Source organism: Bufo bufo, chromosome 6 (assembly GCF_905171765.1).
Source record: "Bufo bufo chromosome 6, aBufBuf1.1, whole genome shotgun sequence".
Classification (NCBI taxonomy): Eukaryota; Metazoa; Chordata; class Amphibia; order Anura; family Bufonidae; genus Bufo; species Bufo bufo.
In genome coordinates, this window is record NC_053394.1 from 173,779,569 (window position 1) to 173,800,003 (window position 20,435).

Below are 20,435 nucleotides of genomic sequence, written 5' to 3' on the forward strand. Positions count from 1 at the left end.
AAAACGCTGCAAGCGATGTGGTGCGGACCTGACACACAAAGTAAATCAATGGGGACGGATTCGTTTTCTCTGACACAATAGAAAACGGATCCGTCCCCCATTGACTTTCAATAGTGTTCACGACGGATCCGTTGTGGCTATATAAGACAAAATACAACCGGATCCGTTCATGACGGATGCATGCAGTTGTATTTTTGTAATAAAAGGGTTTTTGCATATCCATGACGGATCCGCAAAAAACGCTAGTCTGAAAGTAGCCTAAGTTGCTGTGGCTCCTAAACGCTTCCACTTTTAAATCAATACCACTCACAGTTGATGGTAGAATATCCAGGAGGGAAGATATTTTATGAACTACCAGGACCACACTGAAAATGAGTCAGCTCTTTACAACGACCTAGTGCATAGCTAGGTGCTGGATTTTATACACCTGGGGCAAAGGAGACAAATGAAACACCTGAATTCAATGATTAAGAGGTATGTCCCAAATACTTTTGTCCATATAATGTATCTTTATAGGGGTCCAGGGAGTCCAGTTTTCTGATACTGAGTTACAAATCCTCTACTTCACTTCACACAGGCACCGAGTTAAAGGGAATCTGTCACCACATACCTACATAGCAATTCTAACAAAATGGAGGTCACTTACTAATGTATTGTGATCATCCATATTGCCTCCTTTGCTGGCTGGATTCATTTTTCCATCACATTATATACCTTTCTTTTCCATGGTTACGACCACCCTGCAATCCAGCAGCAGTGGCCGTGCTTGCACAGTATTGGAAAAAGCACCAGCCCATGTGCCCTGCCACAGTCCCAGCCACCAGAGAGGCCAGTGCTTTTTCCTATAATGTGCAAGCACGACTACTGCTGTGCTACTGGATTACAGGGTGGTCGTAACCATAGAAACGAGAAGCATATAGTGAGATAGAAAAATGAATCCAGCCAGCAAAGAAGGCAATATGGACAATCACAATACATTAGTAAGTTGCTTGAATTAACTTTCTCTACATGATAAATGCCATTTGCTGACGTAGGACAATCCATTTAACTAGATGGCTGTTTAAAAAGAAAGGTGATCTGTAACACAAACACAAAGCACTCAACCTCTATAAAGATTGGGAAAACTCCATTTAAAAACCTATGCTCCAATTTGTCTACTTATTTGCAAACTGTTTAAAGGCGCACAGTTACTGTTTCAAATGGGTTATCAGAGTTCTTGTATTTCTCCAAACTGCTAGGAACCTAATAAAATAATAATTAAAAAAATCCCCTCCAAACCAGCACCACCACCACTTTTTTTGGGCTGCAGCCATTCACTGACCTCAGAGGCCACATAGCTAGTGACTGGCTGCGGTATACAGGATGTCACTACTGCAGCCAAAACAATACATCATGGCAGAGAGGATAGAGCAGCAGCGCTGCATTGGAGGCGGCTTGGGAAAGTAATGCGAGTTTTTCTCAAGGCAGTTTGGAAATATAAACAAAAAGAACTCTAAAAAAAAAAAAACATTAATAAATTGGGTACATCTTTGGTCCTAATTGTGCAAAAAGGTCAAATATATGCCAGCTAGTGTGATTTCATCTATAATTTACACCGTTTCTGGTGTCAATTACAGTAAACTTTCCAGGCCATGGGATGCCACATTACTCCAATAAGCCTGCATGAACTTCATGCCCAATTTTCGGAAGATGGTATAAAAAGGCAGAAAGCCACCATTTCGGCCACAAAATGGCACTTGCTCAAAAATTGTTTGTTTGGTTTTTTTACACCAGAAAACTGGCATGGAACCTTTGATAAATTTTCCCAAACATGTTGACATTTTGCTGACACAGCATTCAGCTGTAACAGCCCTAGGACACTTTCTATGACCAGGGATACCTAAGCAAGGGTGTAACCAATATGGTATTCTATGTGATGTCAAAGAGGGGCTGCGGCATTTGATGTTTTATGACAATCACTATTCAATAATGAATGCTACCATTGTACGTGTGAAGATCCCACAGATCTACTGAACAAGAGACGACACAACAAAGTGACCTTGACATGAGGCACACTGGTGAACATGAAGAAATGAGCAGTTTAATAGGAGTCAATAAGGCATGGGCTATGCCTTTGTCTTCTCACCAATGTGAGTCCTTTGATGTTTAACTAGATACGAGTTTGTAGTGAAGCACTTCCCACAGTCAGGACAAGAGAAGGGTTTTTCCCCTCTGTGACACGTCTGATGGAGAAGAAGGTAAGATCTTTGGGAAAAACTTTTGCCACAGTCCATGCACGAGTATGGTTTCTCTCCGGTGTGAATTCTCTGATGCATACACAGACTAGCGTTCCGAGCAAAGCATTTCCCACATTCCGAGCAGGAAAACGGCTTTTCCCCCGTATGGCACCTCTCATGAAGAACAAGGTAGGACTTTTGAGTAAAAGATTTCCCACAGTTTTCACACGAATATGGTTTCTCCCCTGTGTGTATGATATGATGCCTGGCCAAGTGCGAGTTGTATGCAAAACATTTTCCGCAGTCCGAACAGACATACTGTTTTTTACCCGTGTGTAACTTCTGATGTGACACTAGGTGTGACTTGCAGTTGAAGCTGTCACCGCATTCGGAACATACATATACCTGATCCCCAATGTGAGGTATAGAGTGTGTGATCATGTATGGAGGACTGGCAGAAAATGACTCATCAGAATGATGATACGCTGAATGGACATTCCGAGTGGTAGGGTGCTCCTCATCTTGCATGTTCTCTTTAGTTTCAGAATCTGGGGAGCATTAAAAAAATAGAAAAGCATAGGCAAGTCTATTACAATGCACGGATTAATCAAATATAAATATTTTTCACATTTTTACTGCAACTTTTTATCTAGAACCCAGTAGTCCAACTATAATAACAAAGTGAAAACCTATGCTAATTTATTGCAAAGAAAAAACCCTAGCGAGCTTGGCTTCTCTATGGCAGTGCTGCCAGTGTCACTCCATTGCTGTGGCAAGCAGCCCTGCTGACAGTGGGGCTGGTCGGCCTAGGAGGGAGCAGGGATGGTGGGCCAGTCAAGCTTTGCACCAGTTTCAAATGCTTCCTGTCTATGGGGTATTTAAACAGGGGACTGCTGGCCACTGTCGCCTGTGATTGACTGCCTCACACGTGTACTATTGCATATTCTCTGGATTCCTGACCTTCTGCCTGTTAGTGACCTCGCCTATGACTGCTGATTTTGCCTCTGACATTACCTCCTGGTTTTTAACCTGCTTGGTAGTTGACTCTACATTTGTCTCTCCATTGGTTTTGATGTGACACACTGGTTTTGACTTGGGCTTGTTTTCGGTTTTGTACTTTGGTACTTTTTCTGTCTGTCGTGTCTGTTTGGTTCTGACCCAGTCTACCGCTTCACCCTCCAATTAGGTCCTGTGCACTTAGCCAGGTCAAGGACTGTCACCATGTTAGGAGCCGCTATTTAGGCAGATCACTGAATTAGGTAGGGACAGTAGTGTGGGTGGAGGCTGCACTCTTTCCTACCTAACATGACAATATTGCATTGACTAAGTATTTAGTAGTTTTACTTTAAAGGGGTTCTGCAGTTTTTTAAAACTGATGATCTATCCCTGGATAGATCATCAGCATCTGATCGGCATTGGTCCGACACCCGGGACTCCTGCTGATCAGCTGTTTGAGAAGCCAGAAGCGCCGGCAGTAGTGCCGCGGCCTTCTCACTGTTTACCGCAGGTCCAGTGACGTCACGACTAGTATCAATGGCCTGGGCGGGGCTAAGCTCTGTTCACTTGAATGGAGCTTAGCCACGCCCAGGCCAGTGATACTAGTCGTGACGTCACTGGGCCTGCGGTAAACAGCGAGAAGGCCATGGCACTACTGCCAGCGCCGCTGCCTTCTCAAACAGCTGATCGGCAGGGGTCCCGGGTGTCGACCCCTGCCGATCAGATGCTGATGATCTATCCAGAGGACTCCGATCAAGGTGCAGGAACATTTTAAAGATGATAAAGAGAAATGAGAGGCCCCAAGGGCTAAATTTTAAGTGTCACAGCAAAGGGACTGACTGAATACTTATGTCCATGCGAAAGCTTTTCCTTTTAAAAAAAATTTGCAAACACATTTTAAAACTAGATTTTTGTACTTACTCTTGACCTTGGGTATAGCTATTGCCACTAGGAGGCGACATTAAGCAAAACAAGTGTTAGCTCCTCCTCTCAGCTATATCCCTCCTGCAGACACTGGGCTAATGAGTTTGTAAAAAAGCAGTAGGAGAAGTCAGGAGAAGCCAACAGCAAATAATAAAAAGGAAGAAAACCGGAGATGGGTCATTCTGAAGAACCAGAAGGACCCATCTAGGAGAAACACTAATGTACATACAGGCTGTGAGCTGTGTCATACAAAACACACACGACCAAATTCCAGTAGTCAAGGCCAAATTTGTAAGCGGTAACAATATTGACAACTCTTTTCACATGATTCACCGCAATTAAAACATAACATTTATTAATATACAGGGTGGGCCATTTATATGGATACACCTTAATAAAATGGGGATGGTTGGTGATATTAACTTCCTGTTTGTGGCACATTAGTATATGTGAGGGGGGAAACTTTTCAAGGTGGGTGGTGACCATGGCGGCCATTTTGAATCCAACTTTTGTTTTTTCAATAGGAAGTGGGTCATGTGACACATCAAACTTATTGGGAATTTCACAAGAAAAACAATGGTGTGCTTGGTTTTAACGTAACTTTATTCTTTCATGAGTTATTTACAAGTTTCTGACCACTTATAAAATGTGTTCAATGTGCTGCCCATTGTGTTGGATTGTCAATGCAACCACTCTTCACACACTGATAGCAACACTGCAGGAGAAATGCTAGCACAGGCTTCCAGTATCTGTAGTTTCAGGTGCTGCACATCTCGTATCTTCACAGCATAGACAATTGCCTTCAGATGACCCCAAAGATAAAAGTCTAAGGGGGTCAGATCGGGAGACCTTGGGGACCATTCAACTGGCCCTCGACGACCAATCGACTTTCCAGGAAACTGTTCATCTAGGAATGCTCGGACCTGACACCCATAATGTGGTGGTGCACCATCTTGCTGGAAAAACTCAGGGAACGTGCCAGCTTCAGTGCATAAAGAGGGAAACACATCATCATGTAGCATATCCAGTGGCCTTGAGGTTTCCGTTGATAAAGAATGGCCCCACTATCTTTGTACCCCATATACCACACCATACCATCAATTTTTTTGTTCCAACAGTCTTGGAGGGATCTATCCAATGTGGGTTAGTGTCAGACCAATAGCGGTGGTTTTGTTTGTTAACTTCACCAGTCACATAAAAGTTTGCCTCATCACTGAACAAAATCTTCTGCGTAAACTGAGGGTCCTGTTCCAATTTTTGTTTTGCCCATTCTGCAAATTCAGTGCGCCGATCTGGGTCATCCTCGTTGAGATGCTGCAGTAGCTGGAGTTTGTAAGGGTGCCATTTGTGAGTAGCTAATATCCGCCGAAGGGATGTTCGACTAATGCCACTCTCCAGTGACATGCGGCGAGTGCTACGCTGTGGGCTCTTGCTGAATGAGCTAGGACAGCTAGGACAGCCACTGATGTTTCTTCATTAGAGACAGATTTCATACGTCCTCATTTTGGCAAATCCAACACTGAACCAGTTTCACGAAACTTAGCAAGCAGTTTGCTAACTGTAGCATGCGAGATGGGTGGTCTCGTAGGGTCTTGCATTGAAATCTGCTGCAATGACCCGGTTACTGCGTTCACGAGACATCAACACAATTTCTATCCGCTCCTCACGTGTTAACCTTGGCGACATGTCAATGGCTGTAAACAAAGAGAAACTTGTAAATAACTCACTAAAAAATAAAGTTACGTTAAAACCAAGCACACCATTGTTTTTCGTGTGAAATTCCCAATAAGTTTGATGTGTCACATGACCCTCTTCCTATTGAAAAAACTAAAGTTGGATTCAAAATGGCCGACTTCAAAATGGCCGCCATGGTCACCACCCATCTTGAAAAGTTTCCCCCCTCACATATACTAATGTGCCACAAACAGGAAGTTAATATCACCAACCATTCCCATTTTATTAAGGTGTATCCATATAAATGGCCCACCCTGTATAATATTAAAAGCCCAAAAATATTTATAAAACAAGACAAGGACGCACCAAAAAAATTCAATCAATGCGATTTCTAACTGCAAAATCCAATAGGCAAAGAACAGAAGGGAGGATAGAGTGGAGAGACAGGGGTAATGGGACGCTGCCCCTATGTATCCCTAGAAGCTCTCACTAGTAGTACTCCCTCTCTAGACTTCCCCTTACTGTCCCTTAATTAGGCAGCAGTGACTGCCCAGTTTCGTCAACAACAAAAATGGAAACAGAAAGGGAAAAATATAGTAATCCAAAAAGTGACTCAATGGTCCCAGGTGCAATTATGCTATAATTGACCCGACGCGTTTCATTGGCATCCTCCAAATCATCAGGGGCCCAATTTGCAGATTATTAAAACTTCCTATAAATGCCTAGTAAAGCTCCTGTACAAAATATATATGTGGTGGTCACATCAAAAATACATCAAGAGTACATATAAAACTACTTAGCTTTCCATGGTGCATTATTGTGGTCCAGCTGTAGTCCTATCCACGGTCCTGCATGTGGCAGCACCTATATACAACATCCTGCAGTGGCAGCAATAGTATGAGTGTCTGGGGCGTTCTATTTAAATCCCCACTCAGACACTCAAAGTCCGCCTCTACCAACACGTGATCCGCCCCCTTTCCGATCATGTGACTAGTCAGGTGACTCCCGACGTCACTTGAAAGGTTCGAACAGCAGAAAGGGAAGCCAAATTCAGCTGAAAAAGAATGATTTCTAGATTGAACGCGTCGGTTCAATATAGCATAATTGCACCTGGGACCATTGAGTCACTTTTTGGATTACTATATTTTTCCCTTTCCATTTCCTTTTTTTCTTGACGAAACTGGGCAGTCACTGTTGCCTAATTAAGGGACAGTAAGGGGAAGTCTAGAGAGGGAGTACTACTAGTGAGAGCTTCTAGGGATACATAGGGCAGCGTCCCAGTACCCCTGTCTCTCCACTCTATCCTCCCTCCTGTTCTTTGCCTATTGGATTTTGCACTGTTCTGAAGGCAGTAAGAGGTCACATTGATTGAATTTTTTGGTGTGTCCTTGTCTTGTTTTATAAATATTTTTGGGCCTTTTATTATATATTAATAAATGTTATGTTTAAATTGTGGTGAATCATTCATGTGAAAAGAGTGGGAGCTGTGTCCCCCAATGAACGGAAGAGAAACTGATTTTAAGTACAAAAATCTAGTTTTCTCATCCGTCACATTGGGGGACACAGTCTTGACTTTGGGACGTTCCAGAGCAGTTCCCGGGGTGGGTCATAAACAAAGAAGCCATCCTGCCAATCCGAGGACCGCTTTTTGCAAAACCAGGCAGCCGCCCTGCAACCCTGAAGGGCCGAAGCCCCAAGATGTACTGCCCAACCATTGCCCGAGCAAAATGAGCAGTAACCCGGAAGGGTGGAGCCCGTCCACTGATGCGGTACGCTTCCACAATAGCCAAACAAATCCATCGGGAAATGGAAATTTTGGAGACAGCCAGCCCTCGTCTCGGTCAGACCGGAATGACGAATAATGAATCCGTCTGTCGGAAAGAGGACGTCTGAAACAGATAGATGCAAATCCAAACCAGATGCCTGCTAATGATATAGGGCGACCGAAAGGCAAGAGCCGCTAGATCAGACACCCTAGGGATGGAAAAGGCTGCCACTAAAAAGGCCACCTTGCAGGACACCTGGTGCAAAGGCTCAAACTGAGAGGACTGGAGAGCGCTGAGCACCAGATTAAGGTCCCAAGGATTCAACGGAAGCCGGTAAGGGGGCACAGCGTGCGCCCCCTCCTGCAGAAAGGTCCGAACAGCAGAAAGGGAAGCCAAATTCAGCTGAAAAAGAATGATGTCTAGATATCAAGAGCCAAAGAACTGCAGATGTGACAAAATTTGCCCCCATGGGGGAGAAAGTAGGGATGCCTGAAGGAATAGGCCCCACACACCATACCGGACTGCCAGAAGAGAAGAACACCCCAGCGGGACCATGATGAACAAGTCAGGGGTAGAGAACCTGGACAAACACCACCTGCGCAGGCACCCCACAGCAGAAAGGGGGCATACGATCCCCCAATGGCTATGAACACTAGCCGAGCAGGCAGTAACAGTATGTGGAGAAAGTGCAACTACTCGCCCTGCGAAAGGGGAGATATAGAGAAGGCTGATGCGGCTCAGTGGGGAACCAGCATCTAGGGGTGACAACAAGGACAGTACGAGGACAAGGACAGCAATACACATATGCAAACTGAATAAGTGCATACCCAAAACCACACGGAGGCAAAGCTGTAGAAGGTAGAGGCAATGCACTACCTTGTAAAGGCTTGAAGCCCTAGAAATCGTCAGGTTATACCATGCACCGAAAGCCGTACTAATACCCACGAGAAGTGAGCAAACCCATACATATAAGGCCTGGAAGATCTATCGCACCTGGTGATGGCAGAACATGAACACAGTGCCACCTGTGATAAGGAAATGTAGGCACAATCACAGCTACAACTAGCAAGAAGGTTCCACTCCTAGAAGGGGGGCGATGAACAGAAATACTGGGACGGAGTCACACAGTAGGGGCACAGAACAAGAGTAGCCATAAAATCTATGGCCAGCGCAAGGCTGCCTCATAGGGGGGAGGCCATAGCCCAACTATGGTTTCCAGGACCAGAGGAGAGGTTCCCCCTGAGACTGAGGCCAAACAGCAGTAAACACCCAGAATATGGTGCTAGCGCCATCCTCCACTTGAGAAGCAAGGAAACTGACAAGTAGCGCATCTGTTCCACCTACTGACAGAGAAGGGATGTCTATCGTGTTGAGTCCACAGCCTGTCAGCTACCGTCCCACCTAAGAAAGACGGAAAATGCGATAAAGCATCACTCCGCTGACTGAAGAAGGAAACCCGACACAATATACCGGGTCCACGGGTAGTGTAATCACTACTGGTTGTGCAACTACTCCACCAATAAAAGGAGGGTAATGCTACAGTATGCAATTGTGGTGCAACTAATCCACCTATAGAAGGGGGAAAACCGAAAGGACAGATGACAACCAGTATTAGTGCAATTACTCCACCTGCGGAGGGGGTAATGCAACAGGACGTATGGTATCCAGCGGAAGTGCAGTTACCTGCCCAATGAAGAAGGGTGGTAGAGCAACCACTCTATACAAAAAGGGTAATACCACAAAATGTACAGTATACGGAGTAAGTGCAAATACTACTATTACGGAAGGAGAGGAAAGCTAGCGAAAGCATAGGATCCAGTGATAGTGCAACTACTCCGCCATGGAAGGAGGGTAGTGCTACAGGACTTCTGGTATGCCATGGTGGTGTAAATAGTCCACCTATGGAAGGAGAACAATGCTACCTGATGTACAGGAGCCCACGGAAGGTGCCAATACTCTGCCTAAGAAACGTGCAAACACTCCGTCCTTTAAAAAAGGAGGGTAATGCTACCAGCCGAACGGCACCCACTGGAATTGCAATTACTGCGCCCATGGGAGGAGGGTAAAGCTACCGGCTGTACCGTGTCCAGAGTTAGTGGCACTACTCCACCTATGGAAAGAGAATAATGGAACGGAATGTATTGTACCCCATGGAAGTCCTATTACCCTGTCTATGGAAGAAGGGTAATAGTACAGGCTATACAGTACCCAATGGAAGTGCAAGTACTCCGCCTATGAAAGAAGTGTAATGCAACAGGCAGTACAACATCCAATGTAAGTGCAATTACTCCGCCTTATGGAAGGAGGCAATGCTACAGGTAGTAAAGCATCGAGTGTAAGTGCAATTACTCCGCCTCTGGAAGGAGGTAATACTAAAGGCAGAACAGCACCCAGTGTAAGTGCAATTACTCCACCTATGGAAGGAGAGTAATGCTATAAGCTGACCCGTATCCAGTGCAATTACTCCGCCTATGGAAGGAGGTAATGCTACAGGCAGTACAGCATCCAGTGTAAGTGCAGTTACTCCGCCTTTTATGGAAGGAGGGTAATGCTACAAAATGTACAGTATCCATTGGAAGTGCAAATACTCCGCATTTTTTATGGAAGGAGGGTAATGCTACAGGCTGTCCGGTATCCAGTGCAAGTGCAATTACTCCACCTTTTGCAGAAGTAGGGTAATGCTACAGGCTGTACAGTATCCAGTGCAAGTGCAGTTACTCCGCCTTTTGTGGAAGGAGGTTAATGCTACAGGGTGCACGGCATCCAGAGCACGTGCAATTTACTCCGCCTATGGTAGAAGGAGATGCTACAATGTAACTACTCCGCCTATAGAAAGGGAGCAAGCTACAGGGAGCTTACGCTATAGGACATATGTATCCAGCAGTAGGGTAAAGAAATTCTGCCTACAGAATGGCATGGGAACTAGGTTCAGACAGACCAAATAGCTCCAAGGGTTAATAATATATAAATATTTATATATTCCTGAGGAAGCCAGCGAGTCTGGCGATACGCGTCGGGCTTTTCTTCTGACCACCACACACGCCCCCCCATCATGCCATTTTTATGAAAAGTATTTGAGCCTTATTTATTGTTGATGGATTACATGCACTTTACAATATTATATGCTTATGGATGTGGGGGTCTGTCTATGAGTTTGTGGTCAGATGGGCATGTGCCGATACATGGTTCACATGGCCTTGATCTGTTGTATACAACGATTTTAACTTACTTTGTGTTGTGTCTGTCTCCTTTAATAAATTTGTAATATTTTAGATGTACGGCTCCTGTTTCGGTATTCTTTTTTCTTTTTCTTTGTTATATAAATATTTATAGACTTTTTATTTTATTTTATATACAGCTCAATTCTAACCAAACAGACCTAAGGGAACTACACCCACATCCATCTGTACTGTGACACAGTGAGAGGTTTGGTCTGGGAAAACAGGTATTTTCCTCCCAGCATGTGCTGCTGGGCTGATTTGGAGCCAGGTGAGGTCAAATACCGGACCGGATTTTAAATGCCGGTCTGGCTTTTGGCAGCACCTGGCTGTCCTTAAATAGGCAGCTGGGCTCAGAAGCCATGTCTCTGTGTTGGGATCTGGGAGCCTTGTGTCTGGATGAAGGCTTGCTACCTGTTTGGTGTGAAAACAGGTTGGTGCTGTTATCAGCAAGGACTCTTTGAGGCAGAATTGCCGCATGGTGTGAATTACCACCAACACCGCAAGGTGACTTTTTGTTTGAATATGACTGCTTGTTTTGTCACTTGCCTAAAGTGTGAATAAAACACTGAACTGTTTGATCCAAAGAATTTGTTGTTGCCTCTATACTGCGTCCGCTAATCCTGTCTACCAGAGCGAGTCCCCACAGTACTAATAACCAGCACTGCAAGCCTCAGCAGAGCCCGGAAGCACATTCCTCAGCACAGTAGCACTGAGGCAAAGAAGGGGTTAAGCAGAAGGCAGGGGCGGAGCTTATTGGCAGCTGGTGGGACTAGAGCAACTACTACACCAGATTGGACTCTCCTCAACAACACATCCTGCTTAGCTTCCAAATGCACATGCAGGTTAATCACCAGATTATTAGGGCATTTTACTTAGTAAACAACCTAATAACACACTGAGCTATTAGAGAAAGTCTGGGAATAAGCAGAAGTCTCCCCCCCCAAGTGACACCTGCCGAAACTGATGACTCAGGTGGAGGTAAGTAGGCCTCCATGGGGGATATTCACATGAAAAAACCTGAGGAGGGGGAGGAGGAGGAATGGGGGCCTTGGGGACTGAGAGAATACTCAGCCGTCTGGCGTTTTCTGCCCCCCTGGCTCCAGCTGAGAGTAGCTCAGGGACTTTGGCGGAGAACGGACATGGTAACCCGAATGCTGGCGGGAGACAGAGGTTTTTACAGGAACCTCTGGTCCTCCTTGCCTTCTGGAGACCGGAAATGTGCAGCGGGCTTGGGGACCCCCTGGACTCCCGTCTCCTGGGTGGGAACGCAGGCAGCTTGGAGATTGCCCTCAGCCCAGCTAAAGGAAAGAAAAAGAGAAAAAATTTGGAAGAATGAAAAGAAAAAATTTAGCAGACCTGCAAAGCAGGGAGGTCTGCCTCCTACGGACACTAAGCTAAAACTGATTAGTTCAGTGTCTGCAGGAGGGGTATAGCTGAGAGGAGGAGCCAACACTTTTTTTGCTTACTGTCGCCTCCTAGTGGCAATAGCTATACCCAAGGTCAAGACTGTGTCCCCCAATGATACGGATGAGAAATTCTGTTTTCATTTTTTATTAAGGGAGATTGAGCGCAGATTGATGCAGAAAAACTAGATTTTTTTTTTTTCATTTTAGCACAAGGCCGCAGCATAACAAAATGTCAAAAGAGGTTAAAGGGTCTGAAGACTTTCCAAATGCACTGTATGTCTTTGTTGCAGCCAAAGGCATTAACCCAACTGTCAACAAGAGCAACAAAGTGGGTAAGAGGAATCCCCCTCCTACTATGCCTCTTGGCATTGCCCTAGCCCATACCCCTATACCAGCCCCCTTGTCACCCACACTGCAGAGTAAGATGAAAAATAAGGTCAGCCTTCTGGAAGAAAGTAGTGTAGATCACTGACAATTCACTGTCTGAAAATGAAGAAATTGTGCATGCCATAGAGGGACTTGTACATAGCAATATCAAAGAACAAGAAAACATGCACAGAAGACTGGACTTCGTTAATTATTCTAAAATATATTATAATATTTTATTAATGATTTCAAAATGCATGACAAAACACAAAAGGCACATGTTTAAAAGAACTCGAATCTATAATGAACTGGGTGGATAATACCCCTGACCCCTAATAGGGTCAGGGCACCTCCACTTGCTGATCGAAAGATTAGGTTTGCCCTACTATGGACAAAAAGTAATTATTATTACAGTACACATATGTAATATATAAACAAAAATAAAAGAAACAATGTAAAAGCAGCTGGTCCTCTGTGGTGTCCAGCACCAGCTGCCAAATTCTGTCATCCTCCTCCTTCAGTTGTCTATAATTAAGATATAAGGGGAAGGGGGGGCTGAGGGGGTGAGCCAGCTCTACCTTCAGCGCTACCATACATACAGGAGAATACAGTACTACATGCCTATTACATTTAGTGAAAGCTCCTCTAATGTATATGTTCTCTTTCTTCATCTTCTCCATCTGGCCCAGACAGCTATGACAACTTCTTTCAGCCACGTCTTTTCTCTGCAGAGTTTGCCATACAGACAACTTTGATTCCTCACTTTTTCATCATCCTACCCATCCTGGTGCCCCAACTGTGCCGGCTGTGCTCCCCAATACCCTCAAATACTTTATTGCAGAAAAAATACAATTTCCAGTTGTAATAATGTCCCCCATAGTGGCCCTAGTAGTAATATGTCGCAAAGTGTCTCCAGTAGAAAGAAAGCCCCCTGTAGTGTCTCCAGTAGTCTTAAAGCCCTCCATAGTGTCCCAGTAGTAATAAAGCTCCCAGTGTCCCCAGTAGTAATAATGCCACCCTATAGTTCCACAATAACAATGCCCCTATACAGGGAGTGCAGAATTATTAGGCAAGTTGTATTTTTGAGGATTAATTTTATTATTGAACAACCACCATGTTCTCAATGAACCCAAAAAACTCATTAATATCAAAGCTGAATATTTTTGGAAGTAGTTTTTAGTTTGTTTTTAGTTTTAGCTATTTTAGGGGGATATCTGTGTGTGCAGGTGACTATTACTGTGCATAATTATTAGGCAACTTAACAAAAAACAAATATATACCCATTTCAATTATTTATTTTTACCAGTGAAACCAATATAACATCTCAACATTCACAAATATACATTTCTGACATTCAAAAACAAAACAAAAACAAATCAGTGACCAATATAGCCACCTTTCTTTGCAAGGACACTCAAAAGCCTGCCATCCATGGATTCTGTCAGTGTTTTGATCTGTTCACCATCAACATTGCGTGCAGCAGCAACCACAGCCTCCCAGACACTGTTCAGAGAGGTGTACTGTTTTCCCTCCTTGTAAATCTCACATTTGATGATGGACCACAGGTTCTCAATGGGGTTCAGATCAGGTGAACAAGGAGGCCATGTCATTAGATTTTCTTCTTTTATACCCTTTCTTGCCAGCCACGCTGTGGAGTACTTGGACGCGTGTGATGGAGCATTGTCCTGCATGAAAATCATGTTTTTCTTGAAGGATGCAGACTTCATCCTGTACCACTGCTTGAAGAAGGTGTCTTCCAGAAACTGGCAGTAGGACTGGGAGTTGAGCTTGACTCCATCCTCAACCCGAAAAGGCCCCACAAGCTCATCTTTGATGATACCAGCCCAAACCAGTACTCCACCTCCACCTTGCTGGCGTCTGAGTCGGACTGGAGCTCTCTGCCCTTTACCAATCCAGCCACGGGCCCATCCATCTGGCCCATCAAGACTCACTCTCATTTCATCAGTCCATAAAACCTTAGAAAAATCAGTCTTGAGATATTTCTTGGCCCAGTCTTGACGTTTCAGCTTGTGTGTCTTGTTCAGTGGTGGTCGTCTTTCAGCCTTTCTTACCTTGGCCATGTCTCTGAGTATTGCACACCTTGTGCTTTTGGGCACTCCAGTGATGTTGCAGCTCTGAAATATGGCCAAACTGGTGGCAAGTGGCATCTTGGCAGCTGCACGCTTGACTTTTCTCAGTTCATGGGCAGTTATTTTGCGCCTTGGTTTTTCCAAACGCTTCTTGCGACCCTGTTGACTATTTTGAATGAAACGCTTGATTGTTCGATGATCACGCTTCAGAAGCTTTGCAATTTTAAGAGTGCTGCATCCCTCTGCAAGATATCTCACTATTTTTGACTTTTCTGAGCCTGTCAAGTCCTTCTTTTGACCCATTTTGCCAAAGGAAAGGAAGTTGCCTAATAATTATGCACACCTAATATAGGGTGTTGATGTCATTAGACCACACCCCTTCTCATTACAGAGATGCACATCACCTAATATGCTTAATTGGTAGTAGGCTTTCGAGCCTATACAGCTTGGAGTAAGACAACATGCATAAAGAGGATGATGTGGTCAAAATACTCATTTGCCTAATAATTCTGCACGAAGTGTAGTGTCCCAATATTATAATTCCCTGATATTCTGTGATAGACCCTACAGCAACAATAATGCCCCCTCTAATACCTCCTCCAGTGCACCTAGTAATGCCTATGTATTAAAAATGCCCTCAGTCATACCTCCTATAATGTCCCCAGTAGGCTGCCAATAATGTATCCCAATTGTCCTAATCCTGTGGCCTGAGACCTGGCTGAGGTGGTTGCAATAATGTCACTGCTTGGTGACCACCTGTGGTGTTCGCACACCACTTCATAGGCTTCAAGCCTAGCTTCTTGTAGCCTATGAGGGTGGAGGGTGAGGCAGGGAGACAATGGCTCTCATGACCCGCCACAGAATTCAACTGTATCGCTGTTCTAAGGATGGTGAAATTGTTTATTTCAGGAGGGCCCCTGTGGCCTTTCTCAGGAACAGTAAAACACATTCAAATAGCCCCATGTTTTATAGATGCAAAATTACCCAGAAGTCACATGAATAATAAATCATATACAAAATCTTCTATGACTGAGAACATGTTTGCCCATGTGGAAAACCAAGTTTATGCAACTTAAATGTTGCAATAGTAATCCAGGCCAAAAAGGTTGTCCCTGATGCACCAGGCTATTCATGTTCATTGTATCTGTAACAGAGAAGGTCACTTATGTCCATCTTTCCCAGCAAAAGAGTAGATTAGGCCAGAATATGCCAGTCTCTACCAGTTTCTAGTGGAGGGGCTAATGGGTAGCAGATAAGCATATACGAGGCTGACCTCCAGCTTATTCAATGTAATAAGTGTATTCATACATAACAAAAATTTTCATATGTAGATGAAATTTGTGAATATTTCAAATAACTGTTTAAACATGACTGGCAAAGAAAGCTGTTACAAAATGATGTGTATGATGATTGCCTAATTTTTGTATAATGTTTTCATAAAATAAATTTTTTGCAAACAATTAGCCACATAAGCTTATTGATCTTAGATCCAACCATATTTGTGTCTGGTTTCTCTCTGAACTATGGTGATCACTGTATATCTCTATAAGTTCCGAACACCAGACAAAAGAAGGGCTGTACTATTTATCTACAGATTTAAAGGGGAACTACTCTAACATGTGCATTCCTACATAATAATGGCTTTCTAGTTCTTTTGATATTGCTGTGTAGGTGCCTGCCCATCTACTATATTAAGGCATGGAGGAAGCTGTGTCCAGACCAGAGTTCACAGACCTCCCAGAAATCCAACAAACTGCTTGACTGATTCACAGAAAAGAGCCTGCTTGAGTTTCCAAAAGATGAGGATCCACCAAAAAGTAGTGATACCTAAAGGCCCCTTTACACTGAAAAATTTAGCAGGTGATTGTTGGGAAGAAAGCGTTCCTTCCTGACAATCATCTGCTCGCCAGTATGGGAAGGAGCAATCTCTAATGCCATCACCACCATACAGAACCATTGTTTGCCGGCAGCAGTGCGTGTTCAGACAGCGCGATCTGCTGCCAGAAAACAATTATTTTAGTGGCAGCACAAACGATCATATTACTTGATTAACAAGCGTTCCGCTCTTTCATCGCGTAATCAGCAGCACCTTTACACCGGCAGATAATCGCTAACAAGCGTTCGTATAAACACTACTAGCAATTCCTCTCTTGAATTTTGACTAAAAGATCCTGACCCTGGTACAGGCCAACCAGCTAAAAGCTATTATCAGAAGGATAATTCAACTGGACATAACCTTTCCCACATTGCGTACACAGTGCAGTATGAGTCCAAGTGTCCGCTGCATAGGTCAGTCATAAGCAGGAAAAGGCATTTGATAATGTTTCACATGGGTCATGGTAAGTGTGCTGGGAGAAATGTTCTGCTTCTATATTAACCCAATGTACCTTAAAATATTCAGAATGGTACTGAAGAACAGCTAGAAGTCTGACTCCTTTTTGGTGCTTTCCCGGGGTCAGACATGTTGCCCTTTTTCACTTTATTGGTTTATAGAGCTTCGAGGGTGACAATTTTCTAATGAGGTAAGAGGGTCAGCTTCTACTTTTACAACTGGAACATCCCCTGGAACATACCAGCTGGAGGGTCTTTCACTCACTTATACAGCTGTGTTCAAAATAATAGCAGTGTGTTTAAAAAAAAGTGAATCAAGCTCAAAATCCTTCTAATAGCTTTTATTTCCATACACACAAATCCATTGGGAACACTACACATCCAAATCAAAACATGAAGAAAAATATATCAAATTTGTGTTGTTCCTCTAAAAAAAATGAAGAAAAGTGAATATTAGACTGTTCAAAAAAATATTGTATTCTTCTTTACAAACTCAAACATTCACTATATAAACTGAAAAATGTTTGAAGATTTTGCTTTCCTTTGAATCACTTAACCAATATTTAGTTGTATAACCACTGTTTCTGAGAACTGCTGTACATCTGTGCTGCATGGAGTCAACCAACGTCTGGCCCCCGTAAACAGGTATTCCAGCCCAGGATGATTGGACTACATTCCACAATTCTTCTCTATTTCTTGGTTTTGCCTCAGAAACGGCATTTTTTATGTCACCCCACAAGTTTTCTATTGAATTAAGATCCGGGGATTGGGCTGGCCACTCCATAACCTCAATCTTGTTGGTCTGGAACCAAGATGTTGTACGTTTACTGGTGTGTTTGGGGCCGTTGTCTTGTTGGAACACCCATTTCAAGGGCATTTCCTCTTCAGCAGAAGGCAGCATGACCTCTTCAAGTATTCTGATGTATTCAAACTGATCCATGATCCCTGGTATGCGATAAATAGGCCCAACACCTTAGTATGAGAAACATCCCCATATCATGATGCTTGAGCCACCATGCTTCACTGTCTTCAGTGTACTGTGGCTTGACAAACTGTCTCCGACCACTAGACCCAAAAAGAACAATCTTACTTTCATCAGTCCACAAAATGTTGCGTCATTTCTCTTTAGGCCAGTCAATGTGCTCTTTGGCAAATTGTAACCTCTTCAGCACATGTCTTTTTTTCAACAGTGGGACTTTACGGGGGCTTCTTGCAGATAGCTTGGCTTCACGTAGGCGTCTTCTAATTGTAGCAGTACTCACAGGTAACTTTAGACCTTCTTTGATCTTCCTGGAGCTGAGTCCTTGCCATTTTGGCTATTCTTCTATCCATTTGAATGGTAGTTTTTTGCTTTCTTCCACGTCCTTCAGGTTTTGGTTGCCATTTTAAAGCTTTTGCGATCATTTTAGCTGAGCAGCCTATAATTTTCTGCACTTCTTTATATGTTTTCCCCTCTCCAATCAAATTTTTAATCAAGGTACGCTGTTCTTCTGAACAATGTCTAGAACGACCCATTTTCCTGAGAATTTCAGAAAGAAATGCACTGTAACCAGCATGTACAACATTTGCTGCCTTCCTTTCTTAAATAATTTCTGCTCAAAGCACATCCCACTATTGCAACAATTTATGCGATCCCCAAGAACCACAAACAAAGGCTACCCATTCCTGGGCGACCAATAGTGTCTGGCAATAATAGCCTAACTGAAAATAGCAGGAGATTGAGGTCACAGAACAGACGCAACTTGCCAGTTCGGATATTGAGGCCCTATATACCAGCATCAAGCATGAGTTACCGGTAGGTATAAAGGCAGTGGCTTCATTTCTTTTCACCAAAAGCACGCAATTTCACGCTCACAATAAGCTAATACTCACACTTTTACGTTATCTTTTGACACGTAATTATTTTCTATTCAATGGGCAATTTTATTTACAGTTAAATGGTACCGCAATGGGTAGTAAATGTGCACCAAATTATGCAAATCTTTTTTTAGGGTGGTGGAAAAACACTATTGTTTTCACGGAACACTTTGGAATATGCACTGAGCACATTTTATTTTGGGGCCGTTTTATAGATGATGTTTTGATTTTATGGGATGGCACCACAGCACTATTTCAGGAATTTGTGATGGCTCTAAACACTAACGACATAGGAATGAAATTTACTTCCGAAATACATGAGCATACTCCAACGCATCAGAACAGAGATATATCGTAAACCCACCCCCACCAATAACCAGCTTCATTGGCAGAGTCACCACCCGCTATCTCTGAGAAAGGGTATAACCATTGGACAGTATATACTGGCTCGAAAAAAACAGTTTGGATGATTCTGGGTTCCTTCAGGAAAGCAATACATTACTTCAACGCTTTTCTGAAAGGGGATACCCCAAAAAAATTTCATAGGGCCAAGTCGACAAACCGTGGGGACCTCCTCTGCAATACATACAAAGCGAACACTAAGACTCCGTCGAACATTAGCTGCATTGGCACCTTTGATGCACAAAACCATAGGATTTTTCAAATGCTTCTAAAACATTGGCATGTTTTACGAGCTGACAATGATCTCAGGGAGGTGTTGACCGTCAAACCTGGTATTACTTACCGGAGAGGAAAAAATCTTAAAGGGCTTCTGTCACCCCACTAAACAGTTTTTTTTTTTTTTTCTTTTGTGTACTTATAATCCCTATACTGCGATTTATCCATACATAATGTGATCATTTTCGTTCAGTAGATTCTGCTAAAAACGTACTTTTATAATATGTAAATTACCTGTCTACCAGCAAGTAGGGCGGCTACTTGCTGGTAGTATAAACAACGTTGTACAATCACACAGATATATGGCACAATAATGAGGATCAGCTAGTTTTAACCCACAAAAATGTTGCTCACTTATAGTATTGTAATAGTTTAATAGTTTTTTATACTATTTTAACCATTTTATTAAAAGTAATATTTTAATATCTGGGACAAGAGAGGATATTAGCTTGTAGCTATTTGATTGTTCCTTCCTTAAATAAGGGCAATAATTGCCACCTGTTTTTCAAAGAACGAATGACCTCACTCATTGAACTCCACACTGCTGTTATTTTGAACATGCCCCTTTCAATTACTGATGACTGTTGGATTACTCTACTACACCTGCTAGTAAATTATTTGCCATGTAGAAATATCATTTCCACCAAAAACAGTGATTGACCAGGTTAGTGATGTCTGACTGTAATATTTTGAACACAACTGTATAGCTCTGATATATTCCACAGCGCTTTACAGACATTATGATCACTTCCTGTCTCCAATGGAGCTCACAATCTAAGTTTCCTATTAACGTGTCTTTGGAGTGTGGGAGGAAACCGGAGTACCGGGAGGAAACCCACACAAACACGAGAAGAACATACAAACTCCATGCAGATGTTGTCCTTGGTCAGATCTGAACTGAGAACCCCAG

At 43.3% G+C, this 20,435-nt stretch overlaps 1 protein-coding gene across 3 annotated transcripts in view; it reads right to left on the reverse strand.

The window, feature by feature from the left end:
• Positions 1-1,545: 1,545 nt before the first annotated feature.
• LOC121006089 (oocyte zinc finger protein XlCOF8.4-like) overlaps positions 1,546-20,435 on the reverse strand; it is a 41,910-nt gene continuing 23,020 nt past the window's right edge. For all 3 annotated transcript variants that reach the window (XM_040439004.1, XM_040439005.1, XM_040439006.1), the window contains exon 7: positions 1,546-2,764. In XM_040439004.1, the coding sequence (XP_040294938.1) occupies positions 2,106-2,764 (659 nt within the window). In that variant the 3' untranslated portion in view covers positions 1,546-2,105. The remainder of the gene's footprint in view (positions 2,765-20,435) is intronic.